Source organism: Neolamprologus multifasciatus, chromosome 19 (assembly GCF_963576455.1).
Source record: "Neolamprologus multifasciatus chromosome 19, fNeoMul1.2, whole genome shotgun sequence".
Lineage (NCBI taxonomy): Eukaryota > Metazoa > Chordata > Actinopteri > Cichliformes > Cichlidae > Neolamprologus > Neolamprologus multifasciatus.
In genome coordinates, this window is record NC_140457.1 from 11,157,781 (window position 1) to 11,185,691 (window position 27,911).

General features: G+C 39.8%; 2 protein-coding genes across 4 annotated transcripts in view; one reads left to right on the forward strand and one right to left on the reverse strand.

The window, feature by feature from the left end:
• fndc3ba (fibronectin type III domain containing 3Ba) overlaps window positions 1-21,082 on the forward strand; it is an 86,522-nt gene extending 65,440 nt beyond the window's left edge. For all 3 annotated transcript variants that reach the window (XM_085144109.1, XM_085144110.1, XM_085144111.1), the window contains 11 exons: window positions 120-191; window positions 993-1,111; window positions 1,568-1,673; window positions 2,367-2,533; window positions 3,154-3,267; window positions 4,041-4,190; window positions 5,750-6,030; window positions 8,370-8,588; window positions 12,270-12,436; window positions 14,203-14,330; window positions 16,480-21,082. In XM_085144109.1, coding sequence (XP_085000235.1) covers window positions 120-191; window positions 993-1,111; window positions 1,568-1,673; window positions 2,367-2,533; window positions 3,154-3,267; window positions 4,041-4,190; window positions 5,750-6,030; window positions 8,370-8,588; window positions 12,270-12,436; window positions 14,203-14,330; window positions 16,480-16,791 — 1,835 coding nt within the window. In that variant the 3' untranslated portion in view covers window positions 16,792-21,082. The remainder of the gene's footprint in view (window positions 1-119; window positions 192-992; window positions 1,112-1,567; window positions 1,674-2,366; window positions 2,534-3,153; window positions 3,268-4,040; window positions 4,191-5,749; window positions 6,031-8,369; window positions 8,589-12,269; window positions 12,437-14,202; window positions 14,331-16,479) is intronic.
• A 2,325-nt stretch (window positions 21,083-23,407) lies between these two features.
• On the reverse strand, window positions 23,408-27,749 carry ghsra (growth hormone secretagogue receptor a). Its single transcript, XM_085144115.1, has 2 exons — window positions 25,734-27,749; window positions 23,408-25,509 (listed from the first exon to the last, which is right to left on the reverse strand). Exons 1-2 carry the CDS (start codon window positions 26,647-26,649, stop codon window positions 25,196-25,198), a joined length of 1,230 nt encoding a protein of 409 aa, XP_085000241.1. The 5' UTR covers window positions 26,650-27,749; the 3' UTR covers window positions 23,408-25,195.
• Between the last annotated feature and the right edge of the window lie 162 nt (window positions 27,750-27,911).

A 27,911-nucleotide genomic window follows, 5' to 3' on the forward strand; every position in this document is an offset into this window, starting at 1 on the left:
TAACTAAAGTAACTAAAATAATAACAATTATTTTCTACATGTTGTCTCCTGTGAATTGGAATATTGCTTATGTGCAATAATATTCCAAACTAAAATCAGTTCATCAATTGCTTTGACAGATCCTCCGATGGACAATGGGGGATCAGAAGCTCTTACATACCTGCTTGAGATCTCAGAGGGATGTTCTGAAGGTACCTGTGTTATATCTATCTGTCACTGTATCTATTCAAACATACCATGAAAGATTTTCCAGCATCTTAGGACAGACCTTTTTCTCTTCGTGTGCTGTTTAACTTTTCTCAATTACCAGCCTAAAAAAAAAATAGAAGCCATAATTGAGTCTTTCTTAGCATCAAATTAAGATATTGATGCACACAGCGTTGCTCACACCTGCCCTACAGGAAACCTAATCTTGTCTAGTTCCTTTCAATCTATGGTAAAAGATTGCTGTTGAGTGTCAGTGTACAAAAGAAGAGAATATCAAAAGCCTTTGTTTTTTTGTCAATAGAATTGACCTAAAAAGTTTCTGGATGATTTTATCTAGCTTGTATTTACACTGTCCTGTGATATCAAGACAGGCTTTTTAAAACCTTTTTCTTCTTAAAAAGATGTGGTCATTGAAACGAATCACTCTGCCATATTAGGTTTATTCAAACTTCACTTTTAGGTACATTCAGTCTGTAGAGATAACATAGTATTATGCATTACAGAAACACAATACACTTCTGCTAGGAAATTTACGCTGTGATGTAAACAAGGCCTATATTTGCACGGCATAGTGCTGCTTCACAGGGAGAGTATTATATTTCACAGGCATACGCAATCCATCAACAGCAGAACAGAAACAAAGCGTTGTCAGTGGGATTCTGTTTCTGGAAACTGCACAAATACGTACAAAACAGCAGCTGATTATGTGTATGTGCTTTAGCTCATGAATATGACAAGTTGTGTAATTCCTTGTTATGTGTGTGTGTGTGTGTGTGTGTGTGCAGCAAACCAATGGGAAGTAGCGTACAGTGGTCCGGCAACACAGTGTGTGTGTGAGCGACTGAGACCAGGGACTGTTTATCGCCTACGTGTGTGTAGTATCACCACCGGAGGACACAGCCCAGTAAGATTCACATACATGCATGCATACACAAATTTCAGCAATACACACACACACAAAGATATACATATATATACATACATATGTTTCTTTTTTCTTTAAGGCAATGGGGCCAATTTCAGGCTCACCTAAGTTCAGTTGTGTGAAGTTTTTGCACGTCCAATAATAAATTTTAGTCAATTTTTTTGAGTGAGTGTTGTAAACTGTCAGTCTGAGGTTACACTAATATGTACAGTTGTATGTCATCTGCATAACAATAATACAAAAATAGCAATATTCTATAATCTAAGTGATGGGAATCTATAATGATGGGAATTTCAAAAGATATTTTGCACTGAAAAATATAGTTGTTGTTGTCAAACAATCTTTTCAGTAATCTTTCCTAAAATTATACATGTACACCAATAATTAAGCCTATCTGTAATTGTCTTTTGTTCCTTTTATTTTTTGCTCTTTAAGTGCACTGTTATTGTTCCAGTCCGTACATTAAGTGTCCCACCAGGGCCCTGCCAGCCGCCAAGGATTGTGGGTAAAGCCAAACACAAGGAGGTGCAGTTAGAATGGGGTGAGTTCAGGCGTACACGCAGGCTGTTTACTTTTATTTACTAGAATATATTCGAATTATTTTCGTATAAGGCAGCTAAATCACCTTCTGGCCGTTTAATATGTTTCCCTGGCCAATTCTAATGTAAGGTGAGTCAACCACGTTTCAGCCTAATTGAGCCCTAATTTAGCTCATTAAATGCCTAACCTAGCCTCATATTTGACTTAACTCTCCTAATGTCAGCCTATTATTGCAGATTAGTACTGTTATCTCTTGGCAGGAAAAGGTCTTCCAGCCTGCCATGCTGAGGAAGTTCTTTCTTTTACCAGTTTAATACAGATGGTCATGTCTCTAATCAGCTCACATTCAGGCACTGCTGCAGCTGCAATTACTGGCTCGAGCTGAAGGTCAAACATAAAATATTGGAGGGTTTTCCCCACTGTCACTATTATTTATTACTTTCATCTTTCTGCAAGCAGAGAATAGCACCAGGTTTATGGGGAAAAACCCCTAGAAAGTATTCAAAATATACCCTGTGTATTAATCTGTAAGCAGTATAAAAAGCTTGTGAAATACTGAATACATCGTTAAGAATTTATGTATAACAAGATATCGTGACATATGTATTGTTTATTTTCATCACAATTCATGTATTGTGGTTAGTTTCACTGTAAATGTTTTGTCTTATCGCTCTCTCTTATTTGATCTTCTTAGACTCCCCTGAGGGAGTGTGTGAGGAGTGTGTGTACAGTCTGGAGATGAGTGAGGGAGACGCCAAGCCAACGGAGGTGTATCATGGCTCGGAGCTACAGTGCACTGTCGCTAGCTTGCTTCCTGGTGCAACATATAGCTTCAGACTGAGGGCTGCCAATGAGGCTGGGGTGAGAAACTGTCTGGCTTTTCAAAGCAAGAGTGTGATCAATAATAAAAATGAAAATAAATAAATGAAAGCCATGACGATCTGGTAATTCACCATAAAATCCATTAAAGAACAACAGAAAATCGTAGCTGAAACCTTTTGAAGCTTGATCCAGCCACTTCAATAGGTCAGCCTATAAAAGAAGGGATGTTTTATAACAGCTAAGCATGAAATATTGAATTAAATAGCGTTTGTTTACTTATGGCTTTGAAATTTGCTCTGCATATTGAACACACGAACTTGGGAGCTCTTAATACACATCCAATATTAAGCAACAAGCAGAAAATTCAACTTAAAACCGTAGGTGTAGACACAGACACTGAGTAGTTGGATCAGTGTGCCCTAGAAAATTAACTTAATATTATAAGATTTGATTGTTTTGATTATCCGGTCACCTGAAAGTGAATTAGATGGCGCCAAAACCTTAGCACTGTTGCTTATTGAACAAGATGACTGTGTCTATATTTCACAGCTATTCAGTTTGGGATTAGAATTTGATTTTCAGCTTTTGTAAACTTTTTACTGTCTAAATGATTCAACTTTCTCGTTTATTTTGTGTCAATCGATCTGTGTCTCCCTTAGTACGGACCATACTCTGAGCCTACAGAGGTGACGACTGCAGCGGGTCCTCCTGCCCAGTGTGGAGTTCCCATAATCACACTCACCAGTAACACCTGTGTAACGCTCAACTGGGAGGTGAGGCAAACCAAAAACACAGCTGCATTTATCAAAGGAAATAAACAATGTATGGAAGGAACAAAAAACAGACAAGCAAATATAAAAAGACAGGTCACATTTTTTAACACTGCTAAAGAGCTCTAGCATTCCTTTTACTGTTTTTTCTAAAATAAAATAAAGTAGTAAAGTCATCTTTTGGGCCTTTTGGTGTTGCTTAGCAGGCTCATTCCTTCATAAGAATATACCAGCTTGCTGATTTGGCCACTCCTAAAGTTTTTTTCCTATCACTTTAAAGGGTATCTTTTTGTGTTTTTCAGTCTAATAGTCACATTCATCATTTTTTGGTCCCCATACTCCACATATTCCACTGAAAATATACCAAATGAAGGTTGCACACTTGTGATTTATATACCTAATTTGTCATTGGAAAATTAAGGAACTGGCCTCACCTGGCCAGTAACTATGCAACCATGGTATAACTATCAGACTATGCATGGTTATAATGGCTGCAATTTCTAAACAGTTAATGCTGTACTTTTGTTAAAACCTTTGAATTAAGTCTGCACTTTAATCAGATCTTGACCATTTGATTTCAAATCTGCTGTGGTGATTTACCAAGGTTAAATGACAATAAATGTGGGTCCAAATACTTACCTACCTCAATAGACTTAAGTTTAGATGGAAAAAAAAAAATCTTGTTTTTCATTTTGGGTTTGCAAAACAAGACCTGAATCCATTAACTTTCAGGTATCTGTTAATTCCATTGAGCTGATTTTGTGTTTCTATTGCAGAGCCCCGAGGGTTCGGGTACAGACATCTCTGAATATCGTTTGGAGTGGGCGAGGGAAGATGAACCCATGGAGCTCATCTACTGCGGATCTGCCACGCAGTGTGAACTGTCAGATTTGACATCTGCCACAAATTACTGCTGCAGGCTACAGGTAGTGCACACACTACTAGATATCCCTACGGTGGATTTAGATGAACATAGGCATAAAACATTCGCTTATGTTGAAGCCATGCACAGTTAAACTGACAATGAGAAAAGAAGGACGTACTAGTGTATGGAACATAAGCACTTCCAGAAACAAAAGAAATAACTGAATTGTGAGCGTGACAAAAATTCAGCCTGGAAACACGAAACCAAGATGCTGCAACACAAACACTCAGACTCCAGGGAAAGATTGATGGTCATTGATTCAATTTGTATTCTGACCCTTAATGTGGTGCATAAATAAGTGCCGTCTTTCTCCTTCTCCTTCTGTTTGTCTAACTCTCTCCCTTACTCCCTTTCTGTCTTGTACCCTCTGAAGCTATGAATCCAATAACAACATGCTTTATGGCTCACATCTTTATAGGATTATTTATAATCGGTTAATAGTTAATAGGTTGACAATCCAAGGTCAACCTACCGTCCTAATAATTGCTTTTCTACATGTATGTGATTTCTCTTTGTCTCTGTGCACTAGAAGTGTACGCCCGTGTGTTCATATCTGTACACCTTAAGAAGATTGCAGGAATGGATCACACCAGAGGCGCTGACTTGGTTGAACTCTGTGTGACTCCATACGTTCTATACCTGAATGAACTTGTACTGGTTCATCTTCTGTAGCAGTGTTTCAAATCTGCACAACCTGACACGCACTTGTTTTATGAGAATGCTTTGAATGGGGGGACGCCAATGTAAGGATAAGTTAAATCAGTTTCTATGTGTTTTTCTAGCCTCTGCAAAATAAATTTGACAGCTGAGGATAAATCCGAGAAACTACTGAAGTATAACTTTTCTTGCTGGACCCAGAGTTATCTAGATAGTTTAATGCTGAGATAAACCGTCAAGGATTTATATATAAGTGCACATTGTAGATTCCTTCTCCTTGGTATCTACTCGTGAATGGTGCTTGGCTGTTTTTGGAAAGTGGCTACAGTGCATTTTTACAAGAAAACAAACACTGCTCATCTGCTTGGATGTGCTAAGTACATTTAATCCATTAATGTTGCTTTTTACATGTAACTATTACAAGGCTCACAAATGGATGGAAGGAAGCAATTTATCTACATGTTTTATTTTTAGTTCAAGCTTTCCGAATGGACAAGATGTATATAAAATGCCAATTTTGTCCTTCCTTCCTCCTCTTGAAGTCTGTAAGAGGCAATGAAGGAGACTATTACAACGAGCGATTGAAAGGCATTTAATAGTGGATACTTGAGCTGAATATTAATGTGTTTGACAGCACAAGTAAAGGATTAATGCTCCCATTTAACTTTGTCTTGCTCTTTGTCCTGTGCTTATTAATAAATCCCTTCATATTTATCTTCTTCCCTTATTATTATTAATCAACATCTGTCTTGGTTTTAGTCCTCACTTATCCCTTTCTTTTTATCCCTCTCCTCACCTCTGTTCTATCACCAGGATCCTCTATCTCAGCACTATCAATCACAGCAGTTTCCCCCCCTCTTCAATCTCTCTCACCCCCTCTGTGTTTCTGTGTCTCCCACTCAGGCGGTCAATCAGGCGGGTGCTGGTCCATATAGTGAGCAGAGCAGTTTCCAGACCCCAGCTACAAATCCTGACCAGGTATCATCCCTTACTCCCCTGGATCTCCCGAGCTCCTCAGAGACGGGCCACTCCCCGTCTACCTGCCTCCACCTGAAGTGGGAGGAGCCAAACTGTAACGGGGCCGAGATTACCTCCTACGTCATCACCCTGGACGACCAAACCATCACTGTGGATTCAGGGACAAGTCACCTTGTCACAGGCCTGCAGCCAGACAGTGAATACAGGTAATGCTAGCTAAACCAAAGCATTTATCCTTGTGTGTGGTGCATTACATGTTAATTACTGTGTGGTTGTGTCCCATTTTTTCATATGCGGTGCCAGCCCATAGAAAGAAATAAAATGCTGGTGCAAACATATTTGGCGCTCTAATTTTTCCACTTCTTTGTACCTTCCCTACTTCAGTTCCAATAGTTTCATTGATATCCTTCTACGAATATTTATAATTCGTTATAGTGATCCTATAATTATCTATTATACTGTGGGGATGATTGCTATTTTATCACTGATAAATTCAAAAATCACAGCAGAAAAGTAGTGAGAATAGAGGACAGTTAGATTTGTCGGGAGGTTAACATCAAGTTATGTTGAAGATTACGGCATTGGGTTCAGAGGGGTTTACAGTTACATCTTAGGCTATGATGTAAATTTCCCACTGAAGCATAAATTGGGTGTAAGAAGCGGGTTCATTAGCTCATTTTATACAATCTGTCTCCTTTGGCCATTTGGAGAATGCAGGTTTTACAGCTTCTGCATTGGCTTCTTTTCATACAGACAAGCAGGCTACATCTATTTTTTCATACACATTCTGTATTTAAATAGGGGTAAAATGTTTGATGATTGCATGAGCTTGGATCTCAAACATGTTGTACTCAAGTAGCAGTAAACAGCCACTTAATCATCTTTATGCCCAGCGTTGTTGTGATCCCGCTTGTCTGTGATTGCTTGTAAGTGTGTTTGTGAGCATGCATATGATTGTGCAGCAAGTTCTTTGAATTCTAATTAAAAAAGACAAACAGGGAGAGGTTATCCAAGGTAAGGTGACATGTGCCGAGGCAGGGTGATCTCGCACCATTGTTTTCATTCTGAGGTTGTTTTTGACCCGGTGTCACTGTGCTCTGTTGCATAATGGCTGCCAGTGAGACAGAACATGTGCGAGCCTGTGCGTGTGTTTGCGCATTTGAGAGAATCTGTGGGAGTTTTTGTGTGTCCAAATAGCTATAATACAGAATACACATTAAGTAAAGTTGCAGTGCAAAGAAGGTGCATTCTGTATTATCAACAATGTCAACCTGAACTTCAAGTAAAGGAGAGAGTTCAATTTGTCCTCTAAAATTAGATGTGTATTTTCACTTTAGTGATTTTCTTGGAGTCATTGAGGTGAGATTTAAATAATTTACTAGTCAGAGGTTCTTGCACTGGTGAAATTATAGTCTCAAGATTGTTCAATTACTTGTCCCCTAGTTTTAATATAAAAAATAAAAAAAAATAAAAAAAATAAATCATCAGTTAAAATAAATAAATAAACTACATCTGTTCTGAGCCTAAGATGAAAGTTTGTTAAGGTACAACATGGAGAGGTTGCCTGTCCATCACAGGGCTAACAAATAAACATTCACGTTCACTCTCATCATATCTAAATGTAGCCCCACCTATCATCAAAAGCTAAGCCTTATCTTTACGTTGTTCACAATCTCTTATTATCTTTTATCCATATCCTTAATTATCCACTGGATAGATACATGTTGCCCTTTACCTCACAGACACAAACACACAAATGTTTACCTAAGCTACATGAATTATAATGAAAGGTTGCAGTTACAAAGAATCAGTGGTTAAATGTCAGAAGAAAGATACCAACTAGCTGAGGGCCTCTGATATTGATGCTAATAAGCTGATCAGACACTGACAGGAAAACCGCGAAGAACAGAGGGGGCTTCCTGGAAGAAAGGCGGCAGGGGAGTTTGAAAAACAGAAATCCATTTCTCCCAATTCTCTTTAATTAGCAGCTGATCTGTGTGTGTCTGTGTGTCCAGTTGAGTCCATATATTTTTGGCATACGAGTTCAAATGCATGTGCTTAAAATGATGTTTCTCTGTCATTTATAATCTTTATAATTATGTTTTAGGGAATACATTGTAGTATGTAAGTTCTCTCTTTAGCACAAATCTTCTAAAACACCCTGTAGCAGTGATAGCAGTTACCTAACTTGGTACACATTTAGGGAAAACGTGGACCAGGAAGTCTGACAAATTTAAGGCTTATCATGCAGAGTACGTAGGAGAATGATAACAGGCAAAAGGATCCACAAACATCCAAGGTCAAAGCTAATATACCACATTAGTGTCCAGCATTGGACAGATAGGTCTGCAAATACACGGAGAGCATTCAAGGTTGCATGGTACAGCACTTTCACGGTCGCGTACTTTGGCTTGTGATTGAGACATTTCCCCAAATATCCAATCAATATAAGATGATAAATAATAAAATAATAATAAACATTTTTACAGCGCAATATTCAACAAATAAATTCTATCTCTTTCTCGCTCTCTCCCATGATTTTTAGTGTGCAGATCCAGGCAGTGAATGCCATTGGCTCCAGTCCCAACAGTTTACCACTGATCGTGAGGACACGCCCTCTCCCGCCACCGCCGCCCCCACTCGAATGCTCAGCGGCTGGCCCTCAAAGCCTGAAGCTCAAGTGGGGCGAAAACACCAGCCACACACGTGCTCTGCTTGCTGATGACATGGTCTACACACTACAGATGGAGGACAAGAACCACAGGTGGAGTATACACGGACCAGTTTATACTGCTCCATCATCATTGTTTACTTGAGGGAATAGGCTGAGTCCAGCTTATTTAAACAACACATTAAAATCTTGGACTCGAAGCTGAAAAGTGGAACACCGAATTAACCTACTAATCCTGTCTCTATGACAGCAATAGACCGAATGATAGTCTGCGTTGATCTATGGAACCGCATGTGTAACAAGGGATTGAAACTATGATGTTGCCCTCAGAGGACTTCTCACCCTATAACTAGTCAACTGATCAAATTAGAACCCAGGTTAAAAATATGCACATCATTGAGAAGAACACACAAATACTAGGAGGACAAAACCAGAGCAGCTGAGGGGAGCCGAGGGAGTGTGTGCATTTAACATTAAAGGTACTTGTGGGGATCTGTGCCTTTTTCTCTGTGTGCAGTAACTAGATGTACCTGGGAGTAGTCATGTTGAGTGGAGCTGGACACAGCAGGGATGCAGCCCCCAACAATCAAGCCTTCATTGAATTGACTGGTCAGACAGCAGTGATAAAAAGAGAAATGGAAAGAGAGTGTTAGCAGACTGAGGAGGAGAGGATGGAAAATAATCATGGACAGGGAGTCAAATACACATCTGGGGGCAAAAAAAGTTTAGGAGGAGGGAATTTTTGCAGTAGCTAGAGCTAAGAGTATCTGCAAGCCCGTCTGCCCAACTGTCAGTTTGTTTAACTCCCTCCTTTATCCTTCTGGTTGGCCCTTATCAGTGTTTGAATTAAGGTTTGGCTGTATCAAGCTGGCACCTTGACACCCTTGGAATGGGTACCATAACTGACAGATGGGTCCCTAACTGGTAGGCTGTGGTCTGTTAGCTTCTGTGACACACATACACATAAACAAACATATAGGTATGCGATCGCTCTCTGCCATACCAAATGCAAACAGCTTTCACAGTTTTGTTTACCCTTTTCTAACTGCCACAGTAATGTTTGTGCATATTTATGTACATTTTTCTTTCTTTGTAATCACGCTTGGATGCAGTTAGGTATATTATGCATTTGTCTGTATGCACCTGATGAAGTTATAGGAGTTGGAGTATTAAACATAGTTGGCAATTAAACTAAAGGTTAATTTGTCTTTTTTCCCCCCCAAGTGTTTATGCTGTAGACTTAGGGATGAGGAGTGGCTCATTTAAATGACAGAATGTGTATGTGTTAGTCCCCGTAGGGAAAATACTCTTCTGCATTTGACCCATTCACCCAGTGAGGCAGTGGGCAGCCACCAGTGCAGTACACACTGTACACTGTGTATTTGTGTGCAAAGGCATATAAAATTAAGAATGGACGTAGAAGATTTACAGGGCACTCTTCCTACGCTGCTCCACTTTCCTCTTTTCTTTCTCATCACGCTCTGTTAAAATGAATTAGAAGGGTTTTTATTTTTTAGTATGAAGGAGTTAGCCATGGCAACCAGAAGCTTCACTGCTGACATAATAAGCGAGATTGGAAGGGCACTTTGAAAGCAGGGAACTAATGAAATCTTGAAGTATTTAGCTTTGTAAACAAACATATTGAATAGCCAGCAATAATCTGTGCAAATCTCATTTCTGATATTACACTTATGTTTTTGACCTTGACTCCTCCCCTCCTCTGTCTCTTGCTATCCTCTGATTTAATTCATGTTTATTAATCGGGTTTTATTGTCAGACAGGTGACTGCGAATGTGGAGATTCTGAGAATGAATGTGTACTTCCTTTCATGAATTATTTCCGCTGCATTGGCATTTTTTAACCTTCCTTTATTTTTCAGTATTTCTCTATTTTATGATGATAAAGAAAGTGTTTTTCTCCGGTTCCCATTATTGTTGCCATTATTTATTTTTCATCCTTGTACCTTCCCACCTTCCTTTCCCTTGCTTGCTCAGGCTAATTTTTCTTTTTCTTATCTCCCTGTTTGCAGACTTGTTGCTCATGCGCTGTCCTCCCTGAGTCAGGGCTTTTTATTTTCACTTGTTTCCTGTACTCCATTCATTTCTCCCTCTTCTCATCCATGTTACCCAATGACATACCTTGTGTCAAATCTGAGAGTTGCGAGAATGCCATGACAACACGGGGCAGTGTAGTTCAAGGGCTTTATTCTTCTTACACAACGACGCCTGCAGTAGAACAATAACAGATTGTTTCATTACATTCTGACCTCTCTCATCCTGCCCTCTGCTGTGCCATGTTGTAGTTAATTGGTCAGCTTTTTGGCTCAGCACCAGGGCAATTCATCTCATTAACTATGTCCTAGTGATTTTTTTGTGCAAGGGTATTTATTGCTTGTTTGTGCTGTGCTAAATGTTAATTATTTTGATATCTTACCATTTATGTCTGGTCGACTGCGAAGAGGTCATAGCTCCTGATGATGGAAAAGTTAATGTATTAGTTGTTTTGGGTTTTTTTTAAGCCATGCAGTTGATCGCTGCACGTGTTAACTGTATGGCCCACCAGTAAGGCCAGGGTTTAATAACATCATATATCAGTGAGAGAAACACATCACTTCTGTAGTGCAGCTACATAAAGAGCTCATCTGGAGTTATAGCTTTCTACTAAACCGTGACCTCTCTCCTCTCCTCTTTGTCTCGCACTGTCCTTTCTCTCTTCAACGTTATCATCATCTCCTTTAATTCTCAATCACCTATCCTTCTGCTTTAACTTCTCTCTCCCTTGCATCCTCCTGCGACTTTACTCTTCTATTACTGCCTCTTCTCTTGTTCATTAACCATTTACCTTTGTCTTTCTTTTCTCATTCCTCTGCTTCATGGCTTCCTTTGCCACCTAGACATCTACCTTATTTTGCTGCAAAGCTGATTGCTGAGATAAATAACCCCTCTTCGGCTCACATTCACTTATCTCCCAGACTTTTCCTGCTTTTATCTCTCCCACTCCATGAATCTGTCCATCGAGCCAGCCAGGAATGCTTTTGGTGCTCATTTTCATCAGATTTGTGACTATAGCCTGCCACTGTTTGTCCTGCGTGCTCATCAATCATCTCTATCTTTTTTTTTTAAGGTGCTTTCTTTTCTTCTGCTGCTCCTCTTGCTTTTCAAGGTCCCCACATTTTATTTCTGAAGTTAATCTTACCTCAGGTTAACATATAATTGTGTTAAAATATTCACATTCACCGCTGAGCTGTTCATCATTTTTCTTGTGACGCCTGCTGTGCTGAGTTAAACTATATCAATGTTAGTATCAATGTAACAGCCCATGTTAGTGGGACTGATAGCCCACTAACATGGGCTATCAGTCCTTATAACTAAGTTAGTGATTAGTGAGTATCTAAGTGTTTGTGCCTTATTTTTTACTGTTCTTGTTTGACCGTGCTCTGCAATAAGATGGCAACATGATCAGGCTGTAACCTGCCTTGACAGCTGGGATCGGCTCCAGCCTCCAACGACCTTGAATTAGATGGATAGATGGATGGATGTTTAACCATGTGTTTCTCTATTAACACAACTCTTCCCTTCTTATACCCATTCATAACACCATCACCTTCACTTCCCTTCACCATTTCTCCTTTATCTCTGATGGAGTGATCCTTCATGCCTAGGCCTGTCAGTGCTCCCTCTGTCACATTGAACCGTCCTTCCTTTTTTTTTAAAATTTTTTTTAGATTTACATCTTATTGTTTATTTCTCCTTCTTCATTATGTTCCCTGTTTAGGTTTGTGACAATCTACCGTGGTCCCAGCCACACCTACAAGGTTCAGCGATTGACCGAGTCCAGCAGCTACAGCTTCAGAATACAGGCCATCAGTGATGCTGGGGAGGGTCCTTTTTCTGACACGCATACTTTCTGCACCACCAAGTCTATACCCCCTGCCCTGAAAGGTAAACCGATGCGGAGAAAATGTCTTTGTGCACAAACACATTTCACACAAAGAAGTCCTGTCTTTATCACTAGCTATATACCAACTGCCTTTTCAGATCGTACAGTTGTGGCGTAGGGATATTAGTAAATGGTAAATGGCCTGTTTTTATATAGCGCTTTACTAGTCCCTAAGGACCCCAAAGCGCTTTACACAACCAGTCATCCACCCATTCACACACACATTCACACACTGGTGATGGCAGCTACATTGTAGCCACAGCCACCCTGGGGCGCACTGACAGAGGCGAGACTGCCGGACACTGGCGCCACCGGGCCGGGCCCTCTGACCACCACCAGTAGGCAACGGGTGAAGTGTCTTGCCCAAGGACACAACAACCGAGACTGTCCAAGCCGGGGCTCGAACCGACAACCTTCCGATTACAACTCCCAACTCTTGAGCCACGGTATTAGTGAGGAATTATCAGATACATTTAAACACACAGTCCTCTATTTAGGTAAATCTAACTTTAAATATCTTCAGGGGTCAGATCATGTGAAGATGTCCTACCAGTCCACCAGTGTCAGCTCAATTTCACATATGATGGCAGAGCAACGCAAACACACCAGTGCACGAGTATCCATGCATACAGTAATGTTTGCCACTTCTACGTGGATTAAATCAAGCTTCACACATGCAACAAATGCATCTGTTTTTGGCTGTTAGTGATGATGTTTACTGTCGCCTGCCTGATTATTGCCTCCAGCATCTGATTGTTACTGTAAGAGAGGGGGTGGCTTATTACAGCTCCAATAATTGCAGTAAGGGGTAACCTCTCTGGATATATCTACAAAGTATGATGGTAGCTGTGCCGCATAGCATTGATATATCCATAAACCCACTCGAGGGACCGAATAGCTTCCGTAAAGCTCATAGCAGTGTACGCCATCTAAAAGGGTCAGGCATTCATTTGAAACTATAAAGAGCAGGCGATGTTGAGATGAATCAACATATAGATACTTGGTTATCAAAGCAGTTAGTAAAATGTGTTTTGTATTTAATGCAGCAGTTTATTGCAGTCAAAATGACAACTATAATTTACAGTGTAAAATGACATTAATCCCCAAGGATTTGATTGCAGTGCATAACAAATGTTACAACTGAAAAACAAAATGAATTTCATGACTCACTTTGTTGTAGCTGATGTTCACTATTTATATTCATACATATGTTTCTCGGGTTTCCTATTTTTGATTGATACAAGATTTCAGTTGTTTCCTCTGCTTTGTTTTAGTTCATCCTAAATGAACATTGGCCCTAAGATAAGCCTTACATTTATATGATGTATTTTTTCTATTATACATTATAATATCCCCAAAGTCGTTGCAATTCCATATCGAAAAATGTTGTTCTTCAATCATAAGTGTTTTGCTGCACTGTTACACGGAAGAATGAACCTTCTTGGGTATGCTCTTTTATACCCAGTTTTATTAGTATTTGCCCCTGTCCAACTTTTTCTATATGCTGAATCAAGTTTCAGCTCTGGATAAGTTATCTTCTTAATGTTCAGTTAAATATAGGCTATAAGTGTTTGGCAAATCACTGAACTGTGAGTTTATCTACACTTTACTGTTTACAACATTTTAAATGTTGTAAAATGATAACCACCATTTCTTGACTTCACAAGAGATGGTGTTCTAATTATACTCTTCATCCATTTGCAAGCGTCTTTTAACGATATCCTGTCATGTATACGAGATAATGATTTGTTATTATTAATTCCAACAGCTCCCAGAGTGCACCAGCTGGAGGGGAACATGTGTGAGATAACATGGGAAACTATTCCACCAATGAGGGGGGACCCTGTGAGCTATGTGCTCCAGGTGCTGGTGGGACGTGAGTCAGAATACAAACAGGTTTGTAACACACACATGTAAACGGGTCTTATATGTGTAGACATAAGAGCTGTCCAGTTCATCTAAATGCTAGAAAGCTGCTGGAATTAATTAATTCAAGTTTCTTTTGACATTTGATGGAAGAGTAAAATACCCATGTGTGAACACTTCTCTCATATACATCCCCCCTGCTGAGAGGTATTAAATACTTTTAATAAAAATTACAAAACAGAAGTATCTCAGGAAGAGCCTGCTGCACCTGGAAATATAGGATTTGATTGCTCACAGCTGCAGCGGTGGGCAGGCTGGTAGACAAAACGTTATTTGTCTTCAGGGCCATTTCAACGTCTGTTATTGAATTACAGAATGGTTGGTGAGAAGAACTGCAGACTCATAAGTAGATAAAACCTGTGCTGTGTGGATATGTGATGCTGCTTTATGTTTGCAGACATGTGTTATCAGATGCTGCTTTTAACATTTTGTGTTCTTTTTTGGGGGGGTTGTTTTTCCTTATTTTTGTTGGGTTTTTTTATTTCTTTCTGAGAAGACCAGTAAATGCACTCAGAGTTATATTTACCTCTCGTCAGTTTGAGAGTCTAACAGCTAAAGTTCAGTGCACCTTTATCAAAACATTTCTTCCACTGCAGCACTAAAAATAAAATGGTGTTTTTTGTCTACACACATTCTCCCTTGACACAAACACCACTTACCTTTCTACAAGTTCAATTCCAAAGAAACTCTACCCTGTTAAATGCAAAGAAAAACACAAGGCGGTCATTTAAATGTCCTAAACATGTTTTTTAATCACAATAGAACATAGGAGACATGAAATTTTAAACTGAGACATTTTACTATTTCATCAAAAAATAGTAGTTCATTTTGAAGTTGAAGGCAGCAACGGGTCTCAAAAGAGTTGGGTGGAGATAACAAAAGACCGAAAAAACTAAGTGGTGCTAAAAAGAAACAGCTGCTTTTGCAACTAGTTAGGTTTATTGGCAAAATGTCAGTAACATGACATCTTAGAGGGGCAGATTTCTCAGAAGCAAAGCTAGGAGGAGTCTGCGAATACCCCCCCCCCCCCCCCCCCCAAAAAAAAAAAAAAAACAACAACAAAACAACAGCAACAACAACAAAAACGCATCATCAAATCGTATCCCATCATCTACGGTACGTAATATCTTGAAATGATTCTGAGAATCTGGAGAATCTCTGTGTGTATGGGGAAACACCAAAAATGAGTATCGAATGCCTGTGATCTTTCGGCTCTCAAGCAGCACTGCAGTAAAACCAATTACACTGTAAGGGCTCAGGATCTCTTCCAGAAATCATTGTGAACACAGTTCCAATGCAGATTAAAACTCTATCATGTAAAGAAAAAGCAAAATGTAAAAATGCTGTTAACATGAAAGTAGAAAACTGTTCTGTGGGAGGACAAATTTGAAATTCTTTTCAGGAAACTTGAATGATACTATGATACGTCCTCCACACTACAGAAGAGAGGGACCATTTGGCTTGTTATCAACGCTTAGTTCAAAATCCTGTATGCCTGAGGGTATGGGAGCCCAATAATGCCTAGGGAAACTGGCACTTTGCTCATCTGGAAAGACAACATTAATGCTGAAAGGTGTATATATAGGTTTTAGAGCAACATATGCTCCCATCCAGGAGACATCTTTTTAAGGGTAGTCATTAAAAAGATGTCTCCTGGACAGCTTCTTGTAGAAGAGTCCGGGTGCTGAACTGGCCTGCCTCTTCACCAGACCTTTCACCAGCTGAAAACGTCTGGCACATCATGAGAAACAAAATACGCCAAAGAAGACCTTAATGAGGACTGTTGCACACCTAGAAACCTATCAAATAAGAATGATAGAAGAACATTCCTCTCCCAAAAATTGAGCAACAAATCTACTAAGTTGGTAAAAGAGGATTAAATGTTGCTACCATTAAATTCCAAATTTCTTAAACTTTTCACAGTTTAAACATCTAATTTGTTTTGTGTTTTTCTGTGTTCTTTGAATAAAATATGAGTTTACGTGAGCATGCATGTCTGTTTTCTAGCTAAAAAGATTTCACTCAGGAGTATGTCATGCTTTTTAGTTGGATGAAAATCTGTGTCTTTCTTATCCAAGTCAGCTGTAAAACTTTTTTCACCTCTTTCCTCCCTTCAAAGGTTTTCAAGGGAGAGGAGGGTGTGTTTCAAATCTCCGGTCTCCAGAGCAACACAGACTACCGTTTCCGTGTGGGTGCCTGCCGCCGTTGCCAGGATACGTGCCAGGAGCTGTGTGGACCACTGAGCCCTTCCTCTTTGTTCACGCTGCGTCGCCAGGAGGCAGCATCATCAGGAGAGCAGTGTGCCGTGGAAGCAGGCAAAGGAGCGGGCCTGATCTCGAGCGACGAGCGCTTTGCGGCGCTGATTGTGTGTGTGTTTGCAGGCTTCTCCATCCTCATGGCCTGCTTGCTACAGTACTTCTTCATGAAGTGAGGGAATTTTTAATTATAGGATAGAAAGAGAAAGCAAAATCGCAGAAAAAAAAACTTTAAAAAAACATCTATGAAAGAACCGAATGAAATCAAAACAAACACTTGAGATGTACATTCAACGCTATCTATGATTTTTTTTTTGGTTATTTTTTGATTCAGGCTTTTCCCACCTTGTTCCTGTTGTCTTTTGCCTTCACTCACTTTGGACTTTTTCCCTCTCCGTCTCTGTTGTCTTCATATCATTGTCCGTCTCATTTGTTAAGGATTTCTGTCGAGGGAAGTCTTGTCTGAGCTGTACCTCGTTTGGGAAAGAAAGCTGATAATCAAGCCTTAAAATAGCTGTGAGCAAAACAGTTGCTCTCCAGACTGACTTGCATGTTTTTATTTTGTATCCTTTTAAAACATATTCACTTAGAGAACATATATTTCTTGATGGTCATTGCCTTACTTTTTTGGTTTATTTTTCAGTGTTTAATTTGCTTTTTTTTTTTTTGCTGTAGTCTTTATTCATTCAGCCATATTCCAATGTAGGCCTTCAAAGCTTTAGTTGTTCTTACTTACCCAGTTTGTTACAACTCTACAGGCTGTCAGACATTTCACATAATCTGCACCCATTCTCACATGCAGACTGACAAATACCCAGTGCACAGACAAAGGTGCAGACTTACATGCATAACCATGCACACATATCCAATTACACTCATGCAATGACAATGAGAAAGACATTTCATCCTAAGAAGTAAATCACATATCTGCTTAGCTTTTTACATTCACTCATTCACTCTTTCAGCTACCAAAGTGATGCAATCCATGTATGGTTTAAGATGCTGCTATCCTTTGATTTTATTATATCTACAAAAGAATGGAAAACCAGTAATCTAATATATGAACTCTATATATAGATATGTATATTATAGCAAATACTATGATGCTATAAATTGATGTAATATAAGTGATGGCAATGTAAGGTCTGAAGTACAGTGTAAAAGGGGGAATAGTGGACTCTAGGTGCTCATAGACGGCAGCTCTGAGGTCAGCTCAGCAGCTTGCACATTTAGTTGAAGGAGCCCTTAAACACTTGTCTTGGTTCAGAATATGAGCCCTTGAAGGTATTGGTTTGTGAGGCTTAAACTGGCTTTGGGGAGCCGGGCTGTGATTGTGATCGGCTGCAGCAGACAAGGAAAGGGCTGGGCTGAGCATATTTTGGGCCATTGGTCAGTTCTTCTTTAATCTACCATCTCAAATACCATTGCTCCAGCCTATTTATCTGTAGCTTTACTAGCGATATGTACGTAGCTCCACAGACCCAGAGGTGCTAACAGTCTGCCAGCTAACCGGCCTTCTCAGAGCTGTATGGGTGTTAACTAGAAAAGCCATTAGGAGTTAGCTTGTGCTTTAGCCCCCACTAAGAATTAGCCAGCCAGAGCAATGCTAAAGCTGTTTCTCCTTCCGGCTAGCCTGTCAATTGATGCATTTAAAGTCTATTCTCCTCTTTTCTCATTTCCCACCCGTGATTATCTGTAATTACCCTTTTTGCTCTGGCCACTTTTCTCTTGCTTTCGATCCATCCCGTCTGTCTGCCCATGCAACACTCTCACTTTCCCTCTCTTCTCTCTCTCTCTATTAAAAGGTGCTTTATTGATATGTAATCAGAGCAGTAGCAAGTCTGTGGTCTCTCCTCAGACGGACATGTTCTCTGAGGACTTGAACTAATGTTCACTAACCAAACAAGCCTTTGACAGGACACAACTCATCAGAACAGGGCATTCTAACACACATAACAGCCCCTCACCTCCCACCCAAAGTCCCCAAAACCCTTTTTAACCCCAACCCGAACCAACAAAGCCAAGGTACAACCCAATACATGCCCCGATAATCCAAAGAAATCACCCTGACCTGCGTAATTAATGTGTGACATGTCCACGTTTGTCGGATGGGGTGCAGGGAGTAAAAGGGATTGGATGGGAGACGGAGGTAATGATTAGCTCTGATTGGCAGCCTGTAATGTACCTCAGGGATAAGGCCTCACAGAGGGGAGATCTAATCTTGTCATCCCTCTGCTGTCATCATGATAATTTATCATTTTAGCCTCTTTTCTTCTTTTTTTCCTCTCTTCCTTCCCTTTGTTCTCTCATTTTGGATGCTGTATCTTGTGCTCTGTCTGTGCTGTGCCTTGCTCCTGTATGTGTCAGTAAGTAAAGTGGTTTACTAGCTTAAAAAACCTTTGCCAAAGTTGGTGGGAAAGTAAAGGTAGAGTTCTTTTCTAGGTTTTATTTATACTATATATTTGCATACAGTACTTTACATGCCAATTACAGTGCAATCTTCATTTATTTATTGTTAAAAGATTAAGAGACAAGTGTAGTTATATACTAATTTTTTCTTGTAGCATGTTTTTTTTTTCTTTTGTTTTAATGGATGTATGTTAGATTGTATGATTAAGGCCAGCATTCCTTATCTCAGTAACCCTTTAAGTATTTTTCTTACAGCTGTTGGGAACCTGTAGCTCATCAGTCCATGAATTGCAGTTATCATTGCCGTTTCAAACATTTAACCAAATTGCCTATGTATTTTTATTTTATTTTATTTTTTACATTTCCTGTTTTGGCTGTGCACAGGCGAGCAGTTCTTGAAACACTTAGAGAAACATGTAGCAAGCCAGGTCTTATGGTCAATTCAAGTCATCTGTTTTGGGATAAACGTTGCTGCCTTTGGCTTTTGTTCTGATTAGTGTTATAATGAAGCTTCTGATATCTATTTTTACTGTTTTAATGCCAAAGTGCAAACTTTTTATGTCCACTAGTTGTTGCGTTTTGAATCGTCTAAAGGGTTCTGTGATGTTCTTCTGCAGCGACACAGCATTACGACTATTATCATTATTCTTTCTAAAGGAAAAAAAAAAACATTAACTTGATCTGTGATATTTCTTCTTTTCATATTATCTTTTATTGTTTTGTTTTGTAAAGCAAAATGTGCCATTATGAAATGTGTAGCCCCTTTCGGTGGACTTTTTTTTTCTTCCGTTTTTTAATTTTTACACAACCTGATTTCACACTGAAAGGTATAGAAAGCAAAAACAATCATACGATGGTTTCCGGCAGATGATGAAAATAATAATATTGATAAATCCTTTTTCAGGCTTGTGCTGGTATAACAGTAGTGAGCTTTTTTGTGTCCGTACATTGCTAAGAGATGATATACAGAGATATCTATAGAGCTATAGAGGAAGATGGTAAATTCATTATGACTAACAGAGTTGAAGCACTTTTTTATGCCAAGCATTAGGCTTGATGAGGTAAATATGAGCGATAGGAAACGCGATCCTTTGCTCTATTCCAAACTCTACTGCCAACACTGTCTGTTACTTTTATTGGCATTATTCTGTTATTGGCATCACTGTGACATTGGCATTACTGGGGCGCAGTTCTGCGCTTTGCAGAATGCACAGTACAGCCACAAAGAAAGGAAAGTTTATAGGGAGTATGGTGCCTTTGTCTGATGTGTTCATTTTGTGTCTGCCTGTTGCATTGTAATTGACAGGTGACTTGTGAGGTGTCCTTTCCTTAAACTCCTGATGTTATGTTGCCCAACACTACCCATTTTTAAGCCTTAATTCCCCAGTGGAAGAGCAGAGGTTTGCTTTGTGTATGGTCATTGTCAGGCCAGTTATGCTAGTGTTAAATAGTCCAAGGTTAGCACAGTGTTAACAAAAAGGCATTGTGTTTGTGGGCAGGGTACTCCCTTGATGTGCATTGTTGGGGGGTTTTTTTTGCGTTTTTTCCCCCCAAATACAGGTGATTTTATAGAACCCCAGCCTCCCTACTCACCACCCTGCAGGTCCTGTACATTTGGCGGGTATGTCAAGAGTGAGAGACAATGTTTTGCCCAGCAACCCCACATCTGTGCCTTCTGATCAGTTTTTTTTTTTTTAATGTTTTGTACATGTAGAGATTTTGACTGAGAGATTGGCGATTTGACAAACATACAGAGACTCACAGGTATTTAACTATTTTTTAAGTAAGACAAAAACAGAAACATATTTTTACCTCACAATTAAAAAAATAAACATTCCAACGTTGTCATGGTCTACGAATTGAGGAAAAAAAAAAGAAATTCATGCATTTCTTCTTGTATTGTAAATGTTAGACAATTTCATATGCATTATATAAAAGAAACTGCCATATCAATTTTAATGTATAGATTTTTGCAAATACTACCCTATGTATGTAAGACGTAACTGTATCGGTAGCGTATATATAATATATTTATGCCCAATAAATGTTTTAATTTTTTTCTGTCTTTAATTGCACTGTTTATTGAATGTCAACATTACGCTTCAACACAATGATGCTCTGCAGTTTGTTGGTTTGTTCTTGTTTTGGATAGGACTTCCCAAACCAGCTGAATACATCAATATATGGTGGAGAAACAAGTATAAACACACTTCTGACATTCTCTGTGGCAGTATTGATTTGTATCTTTCAGATTTAATAAGAGGGTCATTATTGTCATTTCATCTGCATCATCTTTGTGTACTGTTGTAAACATAGAGGACTGATAATCAATATTTATAATATTGGGGTTTAAATTAGAATTACTCAGCTGGAGAGCTCATCTTAAGAGCACTGTAATTCATTTGAAATTTCACCGCAAATCATTAATATAATAGTTTTTGCCTTTAATTCGTCACTTAGGGTTCAAGGATTTGAGGTGAGTGTAAATGTGTGTCTGTGAAGGTTTGTCATGTTGAGATTTACTCTCTGGTGGCCTTGATACTGTTTAACCAGAAAGCTGTGACAAGACTAAATCACAGACTTTATGCCCTGCTGGCCCTGAAGGCAGCCGGACAGAAACTGCAGCACTGCAAGCTCAATATTCCTCAATCACAGGCAATCCAAGGCCATCAGAGGAACATTAGTCTTTTTGTCTTAAGAGGTAGAAACTGACCATAGATTACATTTATGAAAGAAAATCAAACATTTATTTTCCTAGTCAAACTACAAATCCTTTTTTTTAAGTGCACTGTAGTAGCTTTTGTTGAACAATACCGTTCTATATGTTAATATGGTATAAGTCAAGTGACTGGAAGTGGTAGGATTTCACTGTCGGGTGTTCCAGTTTTGACATTTTTGATGCAGGAACCTTTTTCCAAAGATTCCCGAGAAACAAAACCAAAAGTGTCAAATTGTGGCTTTCAAATGTTTGGGTCAAAATTGATAGCTTAATAATTAACAGTCCAGACTGCTAATACACTGATAGGGTTATGTACTATTTCATTTCATATTCATTTCATGTTCAAAAGTCTATACTGAACTATTTAGACTTAAATTTTTAAGCAATTGTTTTTGTATTAACAAAAAACAGTGCAGGCTGGGGTTTTTTGTACAGACTGATGTTTATAATGATGCCTTTAATGCTTTTACTTGACTATCAAATTAAATGTAAAATTTAGCACAGACACAGGGTGCTTGTCCCAACCAGGATGAGGGAGATTGACAATAACTTTAGGCGCCACTAGTGTGGACACAGATGCCTAATCTTATTTGAACGAATGCTTCTTGGAGGATTCTTTTTGTCATCATCAGGAGACTGATGAAAAAATATAGCTGCGTTTGTCCTGGTCTGAACCATCTGCACTATCCCATTCGCAGATGTCTTCATTTTTGGTCCACCCCTGTGAATGTACTTGTAAACAGTCAGTGTGTTGGTATACCAGCAAGCATTAGCTTGTCTGAGCTGGTATCAAAATAATAAAAAAGGTGCTGCATTTTTAAAAATACTTATTTAATTCCACTCTCATCCTAATTGTGTAATGTTCATTTATCCACACTCACAACCTTCATTTAAACAAGCTCTTATGATTTCTGACTCACTGTTTGAGCCTCTTCTCTTTCACCTTGTGTTTTATTGTCCATTTCCACTGAGGTATTTCATGTGGACTTTCGTGTTTCAGATCTCTTCTTCTCTCCACCTTTCATCCACCCACTTCTCCTGTGAGTTACCAACTCAACTTTGAGCTTTAATTCCCTGTGAATCCTTCATTACCTTTCATAGTCATTCTAATTTTCAATCTGCTGAACATTTTTGCACTCAAAGGCTTTTGCTGACTCCCCTGTAAGTGTTTTGATCAAGTACCTGAGGTGAATTTAGTGATGAATGAGTGCTCTTTTGAGGTCTGCTTGATATTGGCAGCACCTGCTGTCTTATAAGCTATCTAATGTGATATAATGGAGCCTGGTGGCACCAAGAAAATCATGTCAGCTGAGATGGGAGAGGCACATTGCAGTGTCCCTGTGGCCACTGTTAAACCTCTTTGAGGCCAACATTATATAGTGGGTACTGCTGGGCCACATGGAGAAACGACTGCATACCCTGTTGTTATCTTTTGTTATTTTTTAATGTGACTGAGAAGGTGTTTACTGGTGTTTGTTGGTTTAATAACCCCGATTGCAGTTTGCATCTCATATCTGCTGAGGACAACTTTCTGACTGTCGAGTCGGTTACACAAAGAATATGAATACTGTGTACAAAAGAGGAGGAAACTTTTTGTTTCTTTTACAAGACATTATCATAGACATACACATTAACTAAGTGAAGATAGTCACATAGATTAAAAAAAAAAAAGCAATAAATTTTGACTGTTAATAAGTATGGATTGATAAAAGCATGTCATGTTATCAGTATATGGTCATAAACATTCATTTAACAGATACATTCTTCAAAGTCATGAGGCCATGTTTTAAATCAAGGAAGCTGCTGTGGTGATTTGGACTGCGTAAACCACCTGAGTGTACTGCATTACAAAGCATCTATATACAAATTATAGCAAAGATCTTTTCGACAAGGCTCTTTACAAATCACTTTACAAAATGTACCACTTTTACATTTCCACCTGTTGTGTTATCTTACACAAGCTCAAAGGAAAATCTATTTTTAAAACTTTCTTATACATTGTTGTAGCACTTCATCAGACTGGAGAACATTTAAAATCACTTAACATGCCATGATCTGCTGTTTAATCACCCATGAAGACTTTTCATCTTCCAGGCTTTAGTAAGTTGTTAAATGAGAAAAAGAAGACACATATTATAAGGTTTACATCGTGTGTGAACTCACTTCTCTCGTTTGTCAGTGGAAAACCATGTCTGCTAAAGATAACTGTGAAGCCTTGGGGTAGCTTACAGTGGAGGCTACTTGTATAGAAGCAGGACTAGTGAAAATGAATGTTTTCGTTGCCATAAATATGGCTGCAAAAAGCATGATTGCTATTGGTAAATTAGACAAATTTATAATAACGTTTTGTGTTTACAGCCACAGCAAAAGATAGCATTGTATGGTCAATCAGTGCAACATATGTAACTATAGCTGGTGACTGAAAACATGTGGATAACACTGCTGGAAAATGGTGCACAGTTCACATAGCCCAGAAAGTGACTGCTAACATGTTTATTTATACATTAACAGGCAGCTTTCTTTGTGTATGCACCAGACCTAAATTTGCAGAGTCATGAGACCTGTAAAAACCTTTTGAGATGCCTCCTTATAGGACCCCCACCACACACAACCCCTAATACACATTTCTGATGGTCCTACAGATTAAACAGTGCTGATCATTTAACAGTGAAATACATTCAACAAGATCAGAGACTGATACATATTTTGGAAATATAAATTGTCTCACAATCACAAAAAAAAAATAAGCAAAGGCTGTGCACCACAAAGATTCACAAGAATACTCACAGGGACTGTTGACTCACCCCATTGATCCCAAACACAGCATTGATTTGAATATAAAAGTGCCCACTGGGAATTTTGACAACTTATAACAGTAGCCCACAACATCTTCATGTAACGTGACTAAAAGCATACCCAAAAGCATGACACTTGGCCTGCATAGCACATGCAAAAATCTCTTCCACACATGCACATACACACTGCACCTCTGCCTCTGTCTTAATGAGTACAGAGCTGTGCCACAAATTCTACAGTGCTTTCTTTGTCATCCAGAATATAAATGCAGTATAAGGCATTTGTAGATGTGCGTGACATATATATGTGAGCACACAGGCGTGCGTGTCTGTTTTTGATTGATATCCTGTAAGCATTTCAGGCCAGTGACTTTTGTACTTCACCAGTGATAATAGTGTTGAATAGTGTGTGGCACTTGCTGAAATAACTGAACAAGACACGTAACTGAGCAAATCGTATTTAAAAGAAAGTGTTTTATGCATGTGGAGCGTTTATGGCTCCTACTTTTTTAATAATCCTTTTTGATTCCAGTCAAATAAAGGCAAGTGCTCACCACAATTTCGCATCGCCCTGACAGAAATTATGGCCTTTACGTGAGTAATGTAGATCCACGACTAATAGCTTTATTCATTACGCCAGCCATTTAGGCCATGCATTCAAAAGCTGATTGTAGACTCTGTCCAGCCGTTTGAGCCATCTCCCTTCACAGTGCTCGCTGTGCGACCCCGTGGCGGCAGGCTGTCGGTCAGGCCGAAGAGGCGCGCCGCTGCACCCCGGTATTTCCACGACATGGTGTTATAGAGGATGGGATTGATGGCAGCGCTCAAGTAAAAGAGAACCACTGACACCAAGCTACAGTACTCGGATAACAACGACAGCAACGGGGAAGGAGCATCCAGAGAGCGGAACTGCAAGTAGCGACCCACATGGAAAGGCAACCAACACAGGACAAAGGCCAGCACAACAACCACTTTTGGAAGAAAAAAACATAAAAAGGGACAGGGGTTAGTCAAAGGAGGTGCTGATTAACATTTTCCTAAACATATATATCTTTATTTGGAAATTTGAACTGATATCACTTTAATATGAACACAGTTTAAAGCCCTAAGGTGTCTTTCATGTGTCGACAACTCAAACTCGAATCATGTAAGAACTTTAGAATTTTTGCGTAATTTGCGCGTTCTGGAAACTTACCCAGCATCTTTATGGTCTGCCTGTTGCTCTTGTCCCTGTGAGACACGCGGTTGCTCATGTTCGTCTCTCGGTGCCTTTGCCACAGCCGACGGCCTATCAGGCCGTAGAGCACTGTCAGACAGAACACGGGCATGAAGAAGAAAACGGAGCTCAGCCACACCATGGCCCCCATCAGACCGGATTGCACAGCATAGTGCGTCATCTTACACTCTCGGGTGTCCTCAGCCTCCAGGAATAAGTTAGACTCATTCATCCACGAACTGAAGTTTAGTGGCCCCATGGTGTCCTGCTCTACTCCCACCATGACAAACACAGGGCCTGCGCTCAAAAGGGACACTGTCCATAACAGACAAATCAAGGCTCGTACGCGCCTTTTGGTTACCAGAGCCTTGGCGCGCAATGGGAAACAGATCGCCAGGTAGCGCTCTACTGACAGGGCGGTGATGCTGAGGATGGTGGAGTAAGTGCTTGATTCTGACACAAACTGAAAGAGTTTGCAGAGCGCGTCTCCAAAGCGCCAGGGCCTGTATCTCCACATGCGGTAGAGGTCAAGTGGCATGCAAAGGAAAATGAGTAGATCGGATACCGCCATGCTGCACAGGTACAGATTGGTGGTCGTGCGCATGTCCCGGTACTTGCTGACCACCAAAATGGTCATAACATTCCCGGCCACCCCTATCAGAAACAGCAGTGTGCAGGCGACGGTGATGGCCGTTAGGAGAGGAATTGAATAATAATTGAGAGGGGGTGGGGAAGGGTCAGCTTTGCTTATGGTATTGTTGGTCTCCTCCCAGGTGCAGTTATGGTGGAGGCACTCCAGTTGGCTGGGCCAGGAGGGCATTGTTGCCTCTGGGTTATTCTCCCGGCCGCACCTGACCCTGACTGCTGATGTCACCCTGGATCTGGGACTCCTCATGCCCCTCGATGCCGCACTCACCTGCGTTATTCATTGTTTGATTTCCGGAGTTAAGAAAAACGTGTAACGGAGGAGATCAGGCGTGAACACAAGTAATATCCTTAGTGGTGCAAGCAATCCTGTGTAGCCTAACACTTCTTTACTTTGAAGATCAAATACGAAATCGACGGTGTTGAACAGACTATAACAGAAATACGAGGCCATCTCAGATCGATCCGAATTATCCACTCCATCTTCATAACGCACACTAAAGTGTTCCAAAAGTACCTGAAGAGTAGGAGTGATGGTTACAAAATGCATTACATCCGGATATTCGCAAGTTATAAATCGCCAGCCGAAATTTTTGGGGATGTGTACTCCAATAAAAACGGATATGATAGAAAATAAAAACAGATCTAGTATTTAAAAATCTAATATTTAAGCGCATCTTATCTTCTCCATCTTTAAAAAAAATATTTGTGAAACCCACCAGAAGCCTGAGGTCCTTCATGCGCTAAGAAGCCCCAAAGAGTCCCCATCAGCGGCAGCAAGTCCCCGCGTTTGCACAAAATAAAAAGCAAAATATTGGATCGGTTGACGAGTTGCATCTGGCAGCATGTGATGGTGAGTCAGACTCAGGGTCATAATGATGCGGCAGCAGCAAAAAAACATCTGTCCTGCAAATGACAGTGGCGCTCAAACTCAGCCAAACACAAACGGTCAAATAACAACTAGCGTGAAAACAATCACTGTTTGACGGAAGGGAGACAGTTTAATAAAACTCACAAACACCACGAAAGAACGATGCATTGTCAATAAAATAATAAATCTAAGAGTCCAAATGGTCAAAGAAGAAATATCAGTCAAGACCGATGAAAAAATCCACCTTAACACCAGACTTCTGTTCTGCTCCTGTAGTTATGGTGCATATCCAGCGTGTGGATCATGATTCCCGGTGTGCAAAACATCTTACCCAAGTGAAGTGGTTGTGTTGTGGGGGTCTGCTCTGAGTGTGATGCTGCAACACCACCTACCGGTACTGTTACAGTGATTGGTAGCGGTTTCAGCATTTTAAGCAATTATGCCTTTTGTGTTTACCACCAGCCAATGAGAAAGAGTATTCCTCATTAAGATTTGGAGAATAATTCGACTCTCTCTGTTTTATGATGTGATGGATGTTTCTAAAATAAATATTGGGCCCATAAAAGAGGTCAAAGTAACAGAACTCTACTCAAAAGCTGGCAACAAACACTGACCTACCTAAATGAGACAAAAGGGAAACT

Coding starts and splice junctions, on each gene's coding strand:
- ghsra (XM_085144115.1), bottom strand. CDS start 26,649: ATGAGGAGTCCCAGATCCAGGGTGACATCAGCAGTCAGGGTCAGGTGC. Junction 25,510..25,733: donor GCAGACCATAAAGATGCTGG/GTAAGTTTCCAG, acceptor TTCTTCCAAAAG/TGGTTGTTGTGCTGGCCTTT.